Source organism: Lycium barbarum, chromosome 1 (genome assembly GCF_019175385.1).
Source record: "Lycium barbarum isolate Lr01 chromosome 1, ASM1917538v2, whole genome shotgun sequence".
In the NCBI taxonomy this organism is placed as follows: domain Eukaryota; kingdom Viridiplantae; phylum Streptophyta; class Magnoliopsida; order Solanales; family Solanaceae; genus Lycium; species Lycium barbarum.
The window spans coordinates 163,050,850-163,066,340 of NC_083337.1; the positions used below are offsets into that span (position 1 = coordinate 163,050,850).

Below are 15,491 nucleotides of genomic sequence, written 5' to 3' on the forward strand. Positions count from 1 at the left end.
TTAACAAATTAATAAAAAATTAGTGTCAAACAATAATACTCTACAAACACTTTCATTTACAAATTTATTTTAAAAATTCATGCTTATTGTAATACTAGAATTAGAAATTTTAACCATTGTGCTCCTAACTTCCTCATTCTTTTTCATAAACAGAGAGTAGTTTTTATAAGGGAAAATGGTCAAAAATGCCCCTCTACTTTGGGAAAGGGCCTAAAAATATCTTTCATTATAATTTTGGGTCAAAAATATCTCTTCCATCATTAAAATTGTCAAATATGCTCTTGTCTTAATGAAAATCTCTAACATATGGGCTTTTTATGTAATTGAGTCGGGTTTAAATGGAGCGGGTTTAAAAATGAAATTGGGTTATGTGGGGATTTCCGTTAAGAAAGGGACATATTTGACAACTTTAATGACGAGAGAGGTATTTTTTGACCCAAATTTGTAATGGAGAATATTTTTAGCGTTTGCTCAATGTAAAGGAGATATTTTTGACCTTTTCCCTTTTTATAATCAAAAGTAATTTGAAAATTGCTCAAAAAGAAAAAAAAAAGAATCATACTATGTAGTTCTCCAAGAAAGGAAGATTGTAAGAAAGGAATAATTTTTTCCTTTTTAACTTTGATATTCTACTGATTAGAGCTAACAGTAGCAGTGAGTTCCTATTCTTGAAATCCTTCTAATAGCTGTAATTATTCAGCTGTTTCAACCTACAAATTGTACCTTTTTCTTCTTGAACTAATGGTTTCTTGTATTTTCTGTTAAAGCTAATCATTTGAGGTCTTTAACTTCACAGATACTCTTAGTAGCAAGCTCAACAGACAGATTAACAATGGAGAAATTTGCAACAACAATGATGGGTTTTCTGCTTTTATGTTTATGTGCTGTTGATTCTGAAGCAGTGTACATGAAGTATAAGGACCCAAAACAGGCATTGAATGTTAGAATAAGGGACTTGATGAACAGAATGAGTCTTGAAGAAAAAATAGGTCAGATGACTCAGATTGAGAGACATGTAGCTGCACCTGAGATCATGAAGAAATACTTCATTGGTAAGCTTTCCCAAAAAAGTAAAAAAGATCTCGAGGTTTTACATAAACCCTTATGGAGAAATCATTTTATGAAAATTCAAAAAGTTACAATTGAAGGTTTTTTTTTAAAACATGTAGTTTATGTGTGTGTATAAAATGTCAGTTGAAAATGTAGGGGTGTTTGGTCGGAAGGACACAAGTGGTTTCTTACTTTTTTCTAGTGTTGATAAGTAAGCAAAAGCAAAAAATTATTATTCCAGGAGCATTTATATGTAATCTAGCAAATACTATTGGGGTGGGCGGGGTGAGCTGGGAGGAGAAAATGAACTTGAATGTCACTTATGGAATTTATTTTCCCTGCTTCCATTAGGGAAGTCATTTTCCTCATTTTAAGGAACTTATTTTCCTAGAGAAAAAATGTACACACCCGTAGTGATTCTTATTTTTGTTTTGAATAATATTGGACCAAGATGAGCTGACCCACATTGCTTGGGATTGAGATTTAGTTGTAGCTGTTGTTGTAATGTATATGTATGTAAAGTCTGCATCCATTGCTGCACGGAGGAGTGGTACTCTGCATTCGCGAACTTAAAATTTTGGATTCGCCTTTGTCGTGGTGGTTGAATGGAAGACTACCTTTTTTTCCTGGTTTAATGAAGTGTGGTTAATTTGATTGTGGCAGGGAGTGTTCTGAGTGGTGGAGGAAGTGTACCAGTTCCTAAGGCTACTGCGGCGGACTGGGTGAAGATGGTAAATGAGATTCAGAAGGGTTCCCTTTCAACACGGCTTGGTATTCCCATGATTTATGGAATTGATGCAGTTCATGGGCACAATAATGTATATGGAGCTACAATATTTCCACACAATGTTGGCCTTGGAGTCACAAGGTAACGAAAATGATAGTAACAATTAGTTTGCAACTTTTTGACATGAGCAGCATTCTTCAGACTTTGAAATACTTATACGAATGTGAACTTCAGAGAAATATACATGGTTTAATATTTGTGATACATACTCTTATGCTTCGGTGTTTGGACCCAATGTGCTTGATCTTTTCTTGTATGGTTCTATGCCATGGATTCGTTAAATTACATTGCATGTACGTGGCCGGTAGATGGCGGACATGTTAATTTAGAACATCTCCAAGATTATTTGGCCCCTAATATTGACTAGCATACACTAGAGCATCTTGTGTTGGGAATTTGTCTTTGAAACTTTAATCCATTTTGCTTACTTATATGGGGGTGATGCTGAGACTTTCAGCTCTATTTCTCTTTACCGATTGGTGTGAAGGTGGAAGCATAGCTTCAAATTTCTGGCTGGAAAGTTATTGCTCCATAAATGTTTGCAGGAAATTTAGAAAGATCATAGTCAAATAAAGGAAATCTGAAGAGAAATTTTGTTGACCTCTTCCTTACATATAGAAGCAACAACAATTTAACAATTTAGTTGGCTATTTTACAACCTGCGCTTGAAGTTCTTCATCTCATTTTCTGATACTTGGAATTATCTCAACTTTGCAATAGAGACCCACAGCTTGTGAAGAGGATTGGGGCTGCAACTGCCCTTGAAGTCAGAGCCACAGGAATCCCTTACACTTTTGCACCGTGCATCGCGGTGAGTGCCGTAACATCATATGTAATCTATATAATTGTCTTTATTTGATACCTTTCGTAATAGGCGTTTGTCTTTGCTTGATACTTGTTATCACAGGTCTGCAGAGATCCAAGATGGGGTCGGTGCTATGAAAGCTACAGTGAAGATCATAACATTGTTCGAGCAATGACGGAGATCATTCCTGGTTTACAAGGAGATGTTCCAGCTAACTCCCGTAAGGGTGTTCCTTTTGTTGCAGGAAAGTACGAATCTCCAGTCTTCACATCTTTGCCCTTTTGACTCCGTTTTTTGAACTCATTGGCATGGTCAACTAAGAACTATAAGTTAGTTTAAATATGCTTTGTCTAGAGGAAATTGGATGGGCTAATTGAAGAAAAATGTAATATCATTTGACTGCAAAGAATTGTGATTTAACTTCGATCTAGCTGTAACATTCTTCATTTCGTTGCACATCCTTAACCATATTTAGCCTTAATGTCTATCTAGAATATGCTCTCCAATGACGTTATTTTGCATTTAAATGTGCTTAAGGACAAAAGTAGCAGCCTGTGCTAAGCACTTTGTGGGCGATGGTGGCACTACCAAGGGCATTGATGAAAATAACACTGTTATCGATGTGAACGGGCTACTTAACATCCACATGCCTGCCTACATTGATTCCATTGTAAAGGGAGTTTCCACAATAATGGTCTCTTACTCAAGCTGGAATGGCATGAGGATGCATGCGAACCGTGGTCTAATCACTGGCTTTCTCAAGGGAAAGCTCAAGTTCAGAGTAAATGAGCATTTCTCTTTTAAGTTCTATTGGTCGAAATATAGTGGGGAAATTGCTGATCAACAGATTTTCTGTTACCTTTATTTCAGGGTTTTGTCATATCAGATTGGGAGGCAATTGACAAGATTACTGAGCCACCCCGTGCAAATTACTCTTACTCTATTCAGGCTGGAGTTCTTGCTGGACTCGACATGGTCAGTATAAAGATTTATAACTAAATTGTCTGTTATAGAATATATAATTACTCGTTATTTTCCTACTATATTGTACCTTGTCACCTGACACAATTAGCTCATCATGAGTCAATTCAAGTTGTAATCACTTTTCACTTTCGTAATGTATATAGTTGTTTATTGTCGCAGATTATGGGTCAGGAGAACTTGACTGAATTTCTTGATGATCTGGCTTTCCAAGTAAGGAAAAATATCATTCCCATGAGCAGGATAGATGATGCAGTTAAGAGAATATTAAGGGTTAAATTTGTAATGGGTCTCTTTGAGAACCCACTGGCTGACCTCAGCTTAGCAAATCAACTAGGAAGCCAGGTAATTTCCCCTTTCACAAATTGATAAGTTTCCATTCTGGTGTAATGTGAATTCTCTTCGGCTTGTTTGGTTCCTTTCGTTTCAACTTAAATTATTTGTGTAGGAGCACAGAGAGTTAGCAAGAGAAGCAGTGAGGAAATCACTTGTACTATTGAAGAATGGAAAAGTTACTAGCCAGCCACTACTTCCCCTTCCGAAAAAAGCAACAAAAATACTTGTCGCTGGCAGTCACGCTGACAATTTGGGTTACCAGTGCGGAGGCTGGACTATAAGTTGGCAGGGAATTGGAGGCAATGATCTTACCAAAGGTATCTTTCTGTTATCTTGCAATTACAAGTCTTCGCAGTTCTCTGAGCCAGTGCGAATCAAAATCTTGTCCCTACACAAACCTTAATTAGCAGTTATTTTGAACTTGTGAGATCCCGCTTGTCTTTATTTCATCTGACACTTCTAAGTATAAATAAACTTCAACTTTTATTGTGTGCTTTGAGTAATGCATAGTACATTCAACTGATTTTTGCAACACCTTAGAATTTTTTAAGACACATACATGTGGCTTCAACCAAGATGATAAAAGAACAACTTGGACTCTAATTCCGATGGGCTGTTTCAATCTTAGCACCATTTTCTTTTAGTGGAATTAGTTAAGGAACGTTTAAACTATTGGTAAAAGATGGGTGAGAGTGTAATAGTTTGTCAAAGGGTGACATCAAGAGTATCATAAGATAGCCTTATCATTTAATTTTCTATGAAAAGGTAAAAAGATTTTTACTAGTAAGTTAGCAAGAAGGTACCAAAAAAAAAAAAAAAAAAAAAAAAAAAAAAGGAGTACATCAGAGAAAGGAACATCCTTCTATATACTGAAGGAGTACAAGAGATCTAATAGTGAAGTTTTTTCTCATAAAGATTAATGCGACATATGATTTTTATTTTTGAGATCATGCTCTGTGATGATAAAAAATTGTAAATGAGAATTATCAGTTCTTTTAGCATCAGCCTGAACAAGCTCTTGTATATTTGGATACATACAGGAACAACCATTTTAAATGCTGTGAAAAGCACAGTCGATCCATCTACACAAGTGGTCTACCGGGACAATCCAGACGTAAACTTTGTAAAGGCCAACCACTTCTCCTACGCCATTATTGTCGTGGGTGAGACGCCTTATGCAGAGATGTTTGGTGATAGTGCAAAGCTTACAATAGCTGAACCTGGTCCGAGCACCATCGGTAATGTTTGTGGGGTTGTGAAATGTGTGGTAGTTGTCATCTCTGGGCGCCCAGTTGTGATGGAGCCATATCTTGCAAATATAGACGCCCTCGTAGCTGCTTGGCTTCCGGGAAGTGAAGGCCAAGGTGTTGCTGATGTTCTGTTTGGTGACTATGGATTCACAGGAAAACTTGCGCGCACTTGGTTCAAGTCTGTTGATCAGCTTCCCATGAATGTTGGTGATCCACATTATGATCCTTTGTTTCCTTTTGGATTTGGTCTCACCACTAACCTGTGAAGAACTAAAATCTCTTCCTCTGGACTTCCACTTGCTGCTCAATCTTCATAACTGGATATTTAATATCATAATATAAGAGTTTACAAAAAAGTCACGAGCAGCTCCTTGTAGTTCAGTACTGTACCGTAGTCTACCAAATTACTATTAGAATCCAAAATTTGACGTTCGAAAGTAGTTCCTAGAATGTCTGCCATGCAACTTTATTAGCAAATATTGTGGAACTACCAAAAGCCTGATGCGATTATAAAGAGCTTTATTTATCCCTTGTATGAACAATTCTTGATGTAATCTTTAAGTTAATTTTTATTATAAATTATAGATACCAACTCATAATTCCTTTAGTTTCATCTTGCAAATCGGCTTATACTTCACTCTCAATATAACCAAAATGGGGCATTCTATATTTTGACAATTCTTTGTAGTGCCACTTAATTGATTATGTGGTTTTATTGGCTTTTCAACGGTTATAAAAGACATTAGTGAATTTGAAAATACTCTTTTTTTTTAAAAAAAAACATTGTTTATAAAATGTTTTTTAAGAAAACTTAACTTTTTAGAGAAAGAAATTGAGCGAAAACTTCATATAGATTTATCTATTGATATATTTTGTAAACTGAAAAATTTCATTATATTTTATTTTGTAAATACTTTCCTTATTATTATCTATATTTTATATAGGTGAATCAGCCAAGTTAATAGCAGCCAAATTGAATAGGACCGTGAGCCCATCTTGCAAATTAGCCCATATTGCAAGTCCATGCAGAGTCTCTATCTCAACCTGCAGTACATAAGCTTCTCTAAGCCGCGTAACTTACTACTGCTGCAAATTAGGGTTTTTGGTACTTCGCATATCTTCTCATCCAAGTTCATCTTCCTTGTTAACCCTCAATCATGGCGGAGCAGGTCTCTCTCTTTCTCTCACAAACACATATTGTCTGTCACATTATGAGTTTCTATAGAGAAAAAAAAAACTAATGTATTTGTTTCGTGTTGCAGACGGAGAAAGCTTTTTTGAAGCAGCCTGGTGTTTTTCTAAGGTGAGCGTCCTGATCAATGCTATATGCTTTTTCTGCTCAAATCCGTTTGTCCAGAACAAAAATACAAGTAAACTAAGAAAATATAAAACCCTAAAACAAAAAAGGGTGAAGTCTTTTTTACCCTTAGGTTCATCTTCTTGAGAAGAAAACTCTTCAATTACACCATGTGTCCTTTCCTAGCTTCAACTTTTGGGCCGCCGGTTCGGGTTTTGAAATGGAGCCCCGACGCAGTCGTTTGAGAGATCTAGGTGGATCCGAAACTTGCGGGTCTCTGCCTTTATTTTTATTTTTTTTGTTATTCCTCTCTCAATGGGTGCATTTTGGATTTCTTTTTGTGGATGTTGGGTTGGTTGGATTTCTTCTGGTTATGGTTATTTATGAATCGCCTTTTTTTTTTTTTTTGCTTGAACTTATGGAATGATTGTTTGCATGGAGTTGTATTATATGATGCTTTCATCACCCATTGACTCTGTGTTAACTGTTACTCTATGTTGTTTATGGTGGCGAACGTCATATCTTAAAGCAGAGGTGAATTTAGGTATAATTTTTGGATCACATGGTCACTCGACTAAACTTGATATATTATGTGTATAATTATGAAAACATATCTAATATTAGCTGAAGGAACACATTGTCAAGAGCACTGGTTAGGGGTTGTGTTTATTTCCTTTATTTCTAATTACCCAAGTCCCAAAAGCAAAAGAAATAAAAAAACCCCACAGGCTCTAAGCTGCAACGAACCAAAGGCAAGGTGAACCCATCCCCTTGAAATCCTGGATTCGCCTCTACCTTTAAACTTTTGAGAAGAGATACCTTAATTTTTAAGTATGGAAGAGCGAGTACTTCCATACTTTTGAGAAGAGATACCTCAAATCCATTACTATGTGACATCTGAAGATATTACTTTTAAAGTCATTTATAGCAATTATATGAAGTGCTTAAAAAATCTGACCTTTTTTCCTATAGTTTTGATTTACGTTAACGTTTCTGATGATGGCCTACATCATTAACTGGTTTGGTTGTGCTTCCACGTTCTTTTCTTGTTGAATCCCAGTTAAGATGGCCCTGTAAGTCATGACTTGTAAAAAGGGGATGTTGAATTCTATACAGGGTTCACACATTTCTATCCACCTTTAGTCTTTGTTTTCTAGAATGTGTGGCAGTGGAGACATGGGCTTTTAGTAATTATACAAGACTAAGGACACCCCTGGAAGTATTCAGTGTGTTAGTTTCAGTCCCAAGTCCTTTTGGCCTTGGAGATTTGAGAAGTTTGGTTCCATAAGAAGTGCTTGAATTTCAGAAAGTATATAATTGGATAAATGGGCTGGATGTAGTTTTTGTCTTTGTGCTGTAGCCAATTTGGGGAGGCTATAAGGAAAGCAGGAAAAGAGGTTTTTTTTTCCCTCTTTTTATGGATCTATGAAAATATACTGCTCAGTGAACTAGTAATTTTAGGTGATTGCTTTTAAAAACAAAAACTACGCCATAATTTTGCTCCTCTTGGATATATGCATTCTTTCAACTTCTGGACACTGCTATATAACTAACACATTGTTCTCTGATCTCACTTGTTAATTGTATGAGCCAATGATTGCCATTAAAGGCCAAAATCAGTTTGGAGCAGAATAGCTTCAGAGGTTTACATTACGTGGGTAGATAAATTATTTCACCCATATTTGGCACTGATCTACTTGGCTTATCTAGTAGAGTGCTTTTAGCTTTAATGTGTCTAGAGGATAAGTCTGTTAGTTTAACAAGTACCCCTGAGACAGTATAACAGATTGTATGATATTCTTTTCGCTAGCAAGGAAAATATGTTTGAAAGGTATATAGCTATAGTTATAGTCTTTGGTATTTTAGTATATTGGGATTCAGAATGACTTAAAAAGATCTAACTTTCTTCGTTGATGAAAATAAGTCTCTTCTTTTTCGTGATGGTAAAAGATAGGGAGATGTTAAATTAATTTCTAAAACTGTTATTGGACTTTCTAGAACTGCAGACTGCTTGCAACATAAGTCACAAGTCCATGCAGTTTTACATCCAAACCCGTTCATTTAGCATTACCCGTTTTTGGTGATTCAAAATCATCATCAAATTCATTGATTGTTTGTAAGTTTATTGGGGGCTTTGGAAGTACAGTGGATTGGGGCTCCGAATCAATGTCGAATTCGAGCCCTAGAGAGAAAGATGGAGCTCCGAAATCTGCCATTGAATTTGGGGGAAATTTTTTAGGTTGGGTTGGGTTGGGTTGTTGTTGTATTTGAAATGTGAATTGATTTGCGTATTGTTGTTTATCTGGTTTGAACAGTTCTAAGAAGACAGGGAAGGGGAAGAGGCCAGGTAAGGGAGGGAATCGATACTTTAAGAGTATTGGTTTGGGATTCAAGACTCCTCGTGAGGCTACTGAAGGTTAATATTCTCATTTCCTATATTTATATGCTCAATTACTCTTTCATTTGTTTATTTATATTAGCTTTCGTAGTTAGTATAGTGAATATAGTGCTGCTGTATATGATCTGATTGAAGAAGAACATTAATTCTATAAGACTAGCAGCTTTCTATTTCTACTTTGATGTGGAGGATTCATGTATGAATGCTGGTGTTAAGGAATGGTTGATTGATCCATTTAAATATGGTTCCAAGCCTAAAGCAATGGACCTACCTGCTGCAAAAGTACAAAACATGACCTGGATTATGTTTTGCATTTGATAAATCTTTCTATTAAGAAGTTATTTTGTTAGCAAGGGTGGCTATAATGGAGGGTTAGAGAGGAATTGATGGTTGTGGAGTGTACACAAAATACAGTTCAATGCAATTTGAGTACATTAGGGAAAACATACTAGTTGTAGAACTTCTTATTCTTATTAGCTGGGAACTCTGGTTATTCAGATGACATGGAGGATAAGTTATTTATCTCTCCTTTTTTGTTGATTATTCTGTGTCTTGATTTGACCAGTCATGAGCATCATTCTAATATAATGAAAGTAATAACTGGAAATCTCTATGCAATTTGGCAGTCTGCGGTAAAACCTAACACCTTGTTTTCATGTCTTTCGCATGATTGTCTTTTATGGTTATGGATCTCACTAGGATATGATTGTTGATGACCTTAATATATCGCAGAAATATGGGATCAGACATGCATAATTCAGATTAGAACAGAAGTGAATTGGAATTTAGCTTATCTTTTCTTTTTGTTTCCTACTTCAACCTGAATGAAATAAGATTAGTAGCACGTGGTATACTTTCTCTAGTTGGAGGATGGATAGCTAAGACTTGCTTTAGAAACAGAGAGTTCTGCAGATTTCATCCTGTAGGAAAATTGGGCATTCAAGAAGAGCAGAATATCAAAGCTGAAACAGCCAGTATCTTAAGAGGGTATCCATAAAAGTTAATCTAATTGAAGAGTTATTGAATTTATGGCCTGAAAGTTTTGCGAATGTATACTGTAGATATCAGTGTTACTCATCTGATATCTGGTGCTGTCAATCAACGAAATAATTTTATTCATCATGCGACTTTAAACTTTACAAGATGCAAAACAATGCGAGGTTTCAATGGTACATGACTAGTCTATTTGAACCTGTTGCACCAGTTGTCTTTTAATGCTTTCATGACTCTCTAAATTTATGATGTTGTGATTTTATTATTGTTTTTCAACCACTGTGCTTATTTCATTTCTCATTTCGTGAGATTGTAGATATTTCTAAAATAACCATGCTTAATTTATGTACATTTCCTTTTACCGATATTTTTGTTGTACATTTAACTCGATTCCTACTTGTGAATCTTAATGTGGTTAGTTTTGTTATTGCATATAATCTGTTTGGATTCTTCACTCTTGACTGAAATGGTAGAAATTTCCAGAACGACTTCTTTTATAGACTTCTCAAAATCCTGTTAGCAGTATGTTGCATAAAGTTACTGTAGTGGTTGGGCTGGGCTTTCACATATAGAAAATGACATTGGAAGCAATTTTTCTTTTGGCCTGCATCGTAAAAATAGCTATGATTGCTTAATTTCACTCTGTTCTATGGTCTAAACCTAATGGGCCACTGTTTGATTTTAGGTACATACATTGACAAGAAATGCCCATTCACTGGAAATGTTTCTATCAGAGGTCGTATCCTTGCTGGTACATGCCACAGTGCTAAGATGAACAGAACTATCATTGTTCGACGCAACTACTTACATTATGTCAAGAAATACCAGAGGCAAGAGCTCGTCACTTTAAATTTGTTGGCTGATTCACTCTTTCTGTATGTTTTAACACGTTTTTTTATTCAGATATGAGAAGAGGCACTCTAATATTCCTGCTCACATATCACCATGTTTCCGTGTGAAAGAGGGAGATCATGTTATTATTGGACAGTGCAGGTTTGGACCATCCTATTTTGATTTTGCTATTTAATTTTTCATTATTTGCTGTTATTGTCTGTTATAACATTTTCTGCTTTACAGGCCTTTATCCAAAACCGTGAGGTTTAATGTCTTGAAGGTGGTTCCAGCCGGTTCTGCTGGTGGGGGTAAAAAAGCTTTTACCGGAATGTGAGCTCGGTGCTTAAATTTTGATTGTTACTTCTAGGAATGATGTCCAGACTTTTCTGCTTTTACTGAATTGTTGTCTTCATTGATTTTCCTTTGAGCTTCAAATTTTGAAACTTAATGCTAGTATCTTTTTTTTAATTAATTCTGTGTACTAGCTTATAAGATGTTTGGTTATTGAACCTTATAAAAAGATGTTTGGTAATTAAATTAGCAGCGGTTTTCTAGTTTATTATCAGTTGCTATTTTTTTTTTGCGCCTCTCTAGATGTTTGTTTTGAGTATAGTCCGCTGATAATGAGATTTAGTTACATAACTTACATTGAAAAAATGAGAGCTTAGTTAACCACCCTCGTGTTAACAGTTAGAATGTTGGTAGAAGCTAATTTTCTCGGATTTGTCACTTTTGGTGCGGCAACGATGTCGACATGACGCGGGGGAGAAATTTTGAGATAGATGCAATGTTTTTTGAAATCAAATATAAGCAAGAATGGTAAAATCATAATTTAGGTATATATTTCTTTATCGTTAAAAGTTATTTGTGTTACAAAGTCAGTAATCAAAAGGTCCTTTAAAGGATATTTGATGATGAAAAATCAACTCAAGAAGTCTATCATGGCTTCTATATATCATTTAAAATTGTCATCTTACGCCAAAAAAGGTTTAAGGAGACTTTGATTCTTATAATAATTACAACTATAAACTTGCTCTGAAAATTCATGCATTCCTTTCCTTCCAAATAGTCAATAGTCCACCATAATTTAGTCATGTTTTTATTTTTATTTTTTTGAGATATTACTTTTAGTTGAATTCTCACTCCCGTATTCATACCTGAATCCATACCTTCAATCTTAAAATTTAGATCATAAAAATCCGATCTCTAGATTCTTATTCATATCGGACATCCACACCCAAGTTCGAGTAACTTATGGAAAAGGTGTAAGACGTAATTTTACTAAAATATGTAAGTTAAATCACCCTTTAGATGGAACGTCACCAATGTTTGACTATTTTTTAATAACGAGGATCCTCTTCATTTATATTTATATATGTATGTTCCAGATGGGAAAATAGTAAGATGATCGGGAATTTTACAAAGAGGTTATTCTCATCTCAGAGGAAAATTATGAACTTCCTTAGCGCAAGCACTTTAAATTTGCTTTTAAAAGAAAGAAAAAAAAAACTAGCAGTACAAAATTTTACATAACCCATAATTCTGATACTCTGACCTGAAACTAGAATCATAAACTGATGAGACTTTTAATATTTATATCTCCACTAACAAAGATTGATGTTTGCTAGAGGTTTTATACAAGTGCAAAATCTAATAAGATTTATTTTTATAAAATCTTTGAGTTTCAAGGGACAATGACAATTGTGTTCGATCCCAAACAAGTTGGTCGATTATATAACTGACCATATCATTCCTTTAATCCATCTAATGCTCTCGTTATATCACATAAAAATAAGAGGAAAATATACTACATGATAGTAAAAATAATATTATAAGGTTTGTATTTTACTGATATATAATTTATGACAACGCTAAATGTTTCTGTCTGTGTGAATTTGCTCATATCGATTGTCCCAAACAGAATACATGTATTTTTAATCAAGCAATTAACATAAAATTATTCAATTGAGGATGAATCTTTGACTTACCTTACAAAATAATTTTTTTAGTAATATCTGAAGTGCACCTGAAGAGAGCAAAACGGAAAAGAGGAAAGGAGAAAGAAAAAAGAAAAAAGAAGTCAGATCAACTACTACTAGTACTATAATTTGGAAACGGTGCACTTCTATAGGTTATCCCTTCAAACACTATATATTGCCCTGAAGCAAATCAGGGGCATCGAGCCGTCTTAGCTCAGTGGTAGAGCGCGTGGCTTTTAACCACGTGGTCGTGGGTTCGATCCCCACAGACGGCGTGTTTTACTTTCTCTTTTGCCAAGATGCTCACTGCCCTACTCAAAATTTATCCCCATTCCTCTTCTATCTAAGAAGTAAGAAATACATTACTCCATTGGTATGTTTTTCTATTCTTATAACATTGTCAACATGATCGCGAAATTTTCAAGAACATGATAGATAAGAGCTTTAGACGTCACAATGATAAAATCAAAATGAGTTTACCTCCCGAGATTATACACAGATCCTCTTTACATATCACTTGATATTATTTTTTTGTCAAAGTGCAGCTTACACGCCACTTTCATATTTAATCATTTTTCAAACATGTCTATGGAACCAATAGATTATTTTTTTTCTTTAAAAAGAACTACTTAAAAATGAATAAATAAAAAAGTTGGAAAAAGAAAAAAGGCCAACATAACTGTCACCACTGGAGATCTTCTCCTCCACCACATGATCTTCATATTTTCAAGAAAATACCACCCTGACACTCCATTTGGTCAAATGGTGTGTAAAAAGCGAGTTTTGAAAAAAAAAAATTGTGCGTATGACATGGTTTTCATAATCAAAGGTGTGTAAAGGGGTTTTGAGTACCATCCTAGAGGTAAACTATGTATTAAGCATGTCTAGAAAAAAGGCATACAAGCATATATGCATACTTGCAGTAGCAAGTTCTAGTATTGTGTACATATTAGTCTGAGGAAAAGAAAGGCCACTTGTGTTAGTTGATGCTTGAATGTAAAGGTTCATATGAAGATGTCGACTACAACATTTGACATTGTCAGATTGGTTTGAGGTTATGTTGGAAAGTCCTGAACTGATTTGGCACTATTTGGGTGATGTCAAACACTATGAAAGAAGTAATGTTCAGTTGAAATTATTGTTAAAAGAGAAAATTGCATAAGGCCTAGAATGTTATTCCACCAGCACTTATGTGAGCTGTCTGGACAAAAAAATAGGAGAGCTTTTGAAGATATACAGGTGGATTATGCACATTTGAGGAGTAGCCTCTTATTCTTGTTCATTTTTTGTGCAACCATTCGGTATCATTTTAGAAATTATATATATTTTGTAGGTGTGTTCTACTTTTGGAATACTTCTTGTGTACATATAAGCTAGGAGAGCTTTTGAAGACATAGAGGTGGATTATGCACATTTAAGGAGTAACCTCTTATTCTTTGTTCTTTTTTTGTGCAACCATGAGACCACTTGTTGTAGAGAATATTCGGTACCGTGTTAGAAATTATATGGGAAGCGCGGCTGAGATGGTTTGGGCATATGAGGAAGAGAGACACAGATGCCCCAGTGCGGAGGTGTGAAAGGTTGGCTATAGACGGTTTCAGAAGAGGTAAAGGTAGGCCGAAGAAGTATTGGGGAGAGGTGCTTAGACAGGACATGGCGCAGTTCCAGCTTACCGAAGACATGACCTTAGATAGGAGGCTATGGAGGACTCAGATTAGGGTAGAAGGCTAGTATCCCGTCGTACTAGTAGTCGCGATTTTGATCTTCATTTTCTTGTCCTTTGATTAGTGCAACTATATGTTAGTCCGTGTACCACGATTATCGTATTTATCTGTGGTAGCTACTATTTCTGTTTTCTCATACTGCTTTATCATGACTTTTTCGCTTTCGTTAGTTTCATTTTCGTATTGCTTTGAACTGTTCATGCTTATCTGACCTTTTCTCATCATGTTTTCTCTTGAGCCGTGGGTCTTCCGGAAACAACCTCTCTATCTTCCGAGATGGAGGTAAGGTCTGCGTACATTTTACCCTCCCCAGACCCCACACTGTGGGATTTCACTGGGTATGTTGTTGTTGTTGTGGTGGTGTTAGAAATTATATATTTTTTGTTAGGTGTTCTACTTTTGGAATACTTCTTGTGTACATATTATTAGCTTTTTTCCCAAATATTAAAAAAATTAGTACCTATAAAAAAAAGTATTGTGTTCAAATATAACTTTATTTGTTGATGTATTCGTGAATTATATATTTTTTACTTCCTCTCTGACAATAAAATCAACTTGACAACAAGCAAAGAGCAAAACCAGTCATGTTACAATAATAATTAGGCTTGTTATAAAAGCATTTGTGATTCTTACACGACTAGTATGAAAGTTAATACTTTACGTGTTGCACGCAATACATAGTACAATCGCATGTTTCATTCTCTTTTAGTGCAACACTTGGTGCTTTACTGACACGAGAGGCTCTTGATCTACATGTTGCTCATGATCTGTCTAAGCGGGAGATGGTTGATTGTCAAATCCATTAACAGTAAAGGGACGTCTTATTCATAGTGGTGTGGTTACGTTTTTGTGAGAGGTTTGCATCGTGAGGCAAGAATATCCGTAATTGAATGAATATAATCGTCCTTGCAAGTGTCCCAAGTTAGGAGGGCGGCTCAAACTCGCTTTTCGGAGTTGATAACGTTTGGAAAATTCACGGAACATATTATATGATTTACATCAAGAACACCTTATAGCAGGGAAGTACGTTAACGAGAGTTCTATATGGTATCATCCT

General features: G+C 35.4%; 2 protein-coding genes and 1 non-coding gene across 4 annotated transcripts; all 3 read left to right on the forward strand.

Moving 5' to 3' along the window:
* The first annotated feature begins 500 nt into the window (after nt 1-500).
* LOC132603639 (uncharacterized) lies at nt 501-5,816 on the forward strand. 2 transcript variants are annotated; one of them, XM_060316780.1, is made up of 10 exons: nt 501-654; nt 797-1,052; nt 1,714-1,918; nt 2,558-2,648; nt 2,745-2,890; nt 3,180-3,423; nt 3,513-3,617; nt 3,786-3,968; nt 4,072-4,276; nt 5,000-5,816. In XM_060316780.1, the coding sequence occupies exons 2-10, from the start codon at nt 833-835 to the stop codon at nt 5,473-5,475; spliced, it is 1,875 nt and encodes a 624-aa protein (XP_060172763.1). In that variant the 5' UTR covers nt 501-654; nt 797-832; the 3' UTR covers nt 5,476-5,816. The 2 variants fall into 2 exon arrangements, with proteins under 2 accessions (XP_060172763.1, XP_060172771.1); XM_060316788.1 differs by lacking the exon at nt 501-654 and having other exon boundaries at nt 661-1,052.
* A 418-nt stretch (nt 5,817-6,234) lies between these two features.
* Nucleotides 6,235-11,268, forward strand: LOC132603653 (small ribosomal subunit protein uS17). Its single transcript, XM_060316797.1, has 6 exons — nt 6,235-6,378; nt 6,472-6,512; nt 8,822-8,922; nt 10,583-10,727; nt 10,801-10,890; nt 10,975-11,268. The coding sequence occupies exons 1-6, from the start codon at nt 6,367-6,369 to the stop codon at nt 11,063-11,065; spliced, it is 480 nt and encodes a 159-aa protein (XP_060172780.1). The 5' UTR covers nt 6,235-6,366; the 3' UTR covers nt 11,066-11,268.
* Nucleotides 11,269-12,913: 1,645 nt separating this feature from the next.
* TRNAK-UUU (transfer RNA lysine (anticodon UUU)) lies at nt 12,914-12,985 on the forward strand. Its single transcript has one exon. It is a non-coding gene; the product is annotated as a tRNA-Lys (tRNA).
* The last annotated feature ends 2,506 nt before the right edge of the window (nt 12,986-15,491 follow it).

Coding starts and splice junctions, on each gene's coding strand:
- LOC132603639 (XM_060316780.1), top strand. CDS start 833: ATGGAGAAATTTGCAACAACAATGATGGGTTTTCTGCTTTTATGTTTA. Junction 1,919..2,557: donor GTTGGCCTTGGAGTCACAAG/GTAACGAAAATG, acceptor ACTTTGCAATAG/AGACCCACAGCTTGTGAAGA. Junction 3,424..3,512: donor AGGGAAAGCTCAAGTTCAGA/GTAAATGAGCAT, acceptor CCTTTATTTCAG/GGTTTTGTCATATCAGATTG.
- LOC132603653 (XM_060316797.1), top strand. Junction 6,513..8,821: donor CAGCCTGGTGTTTTTCTAAG/GTGAGCGTCCTG, acceptor TGGTTTGAACAG/TTCTAAGAAGACAGGGAAGG. Junction 8,923..10,582: donor TCCTCGTGAGGCTACTGAAG/GTTAATATTCTC, acceptor GTTTGATTTTAG/GTACATACATTGACAAGAAA.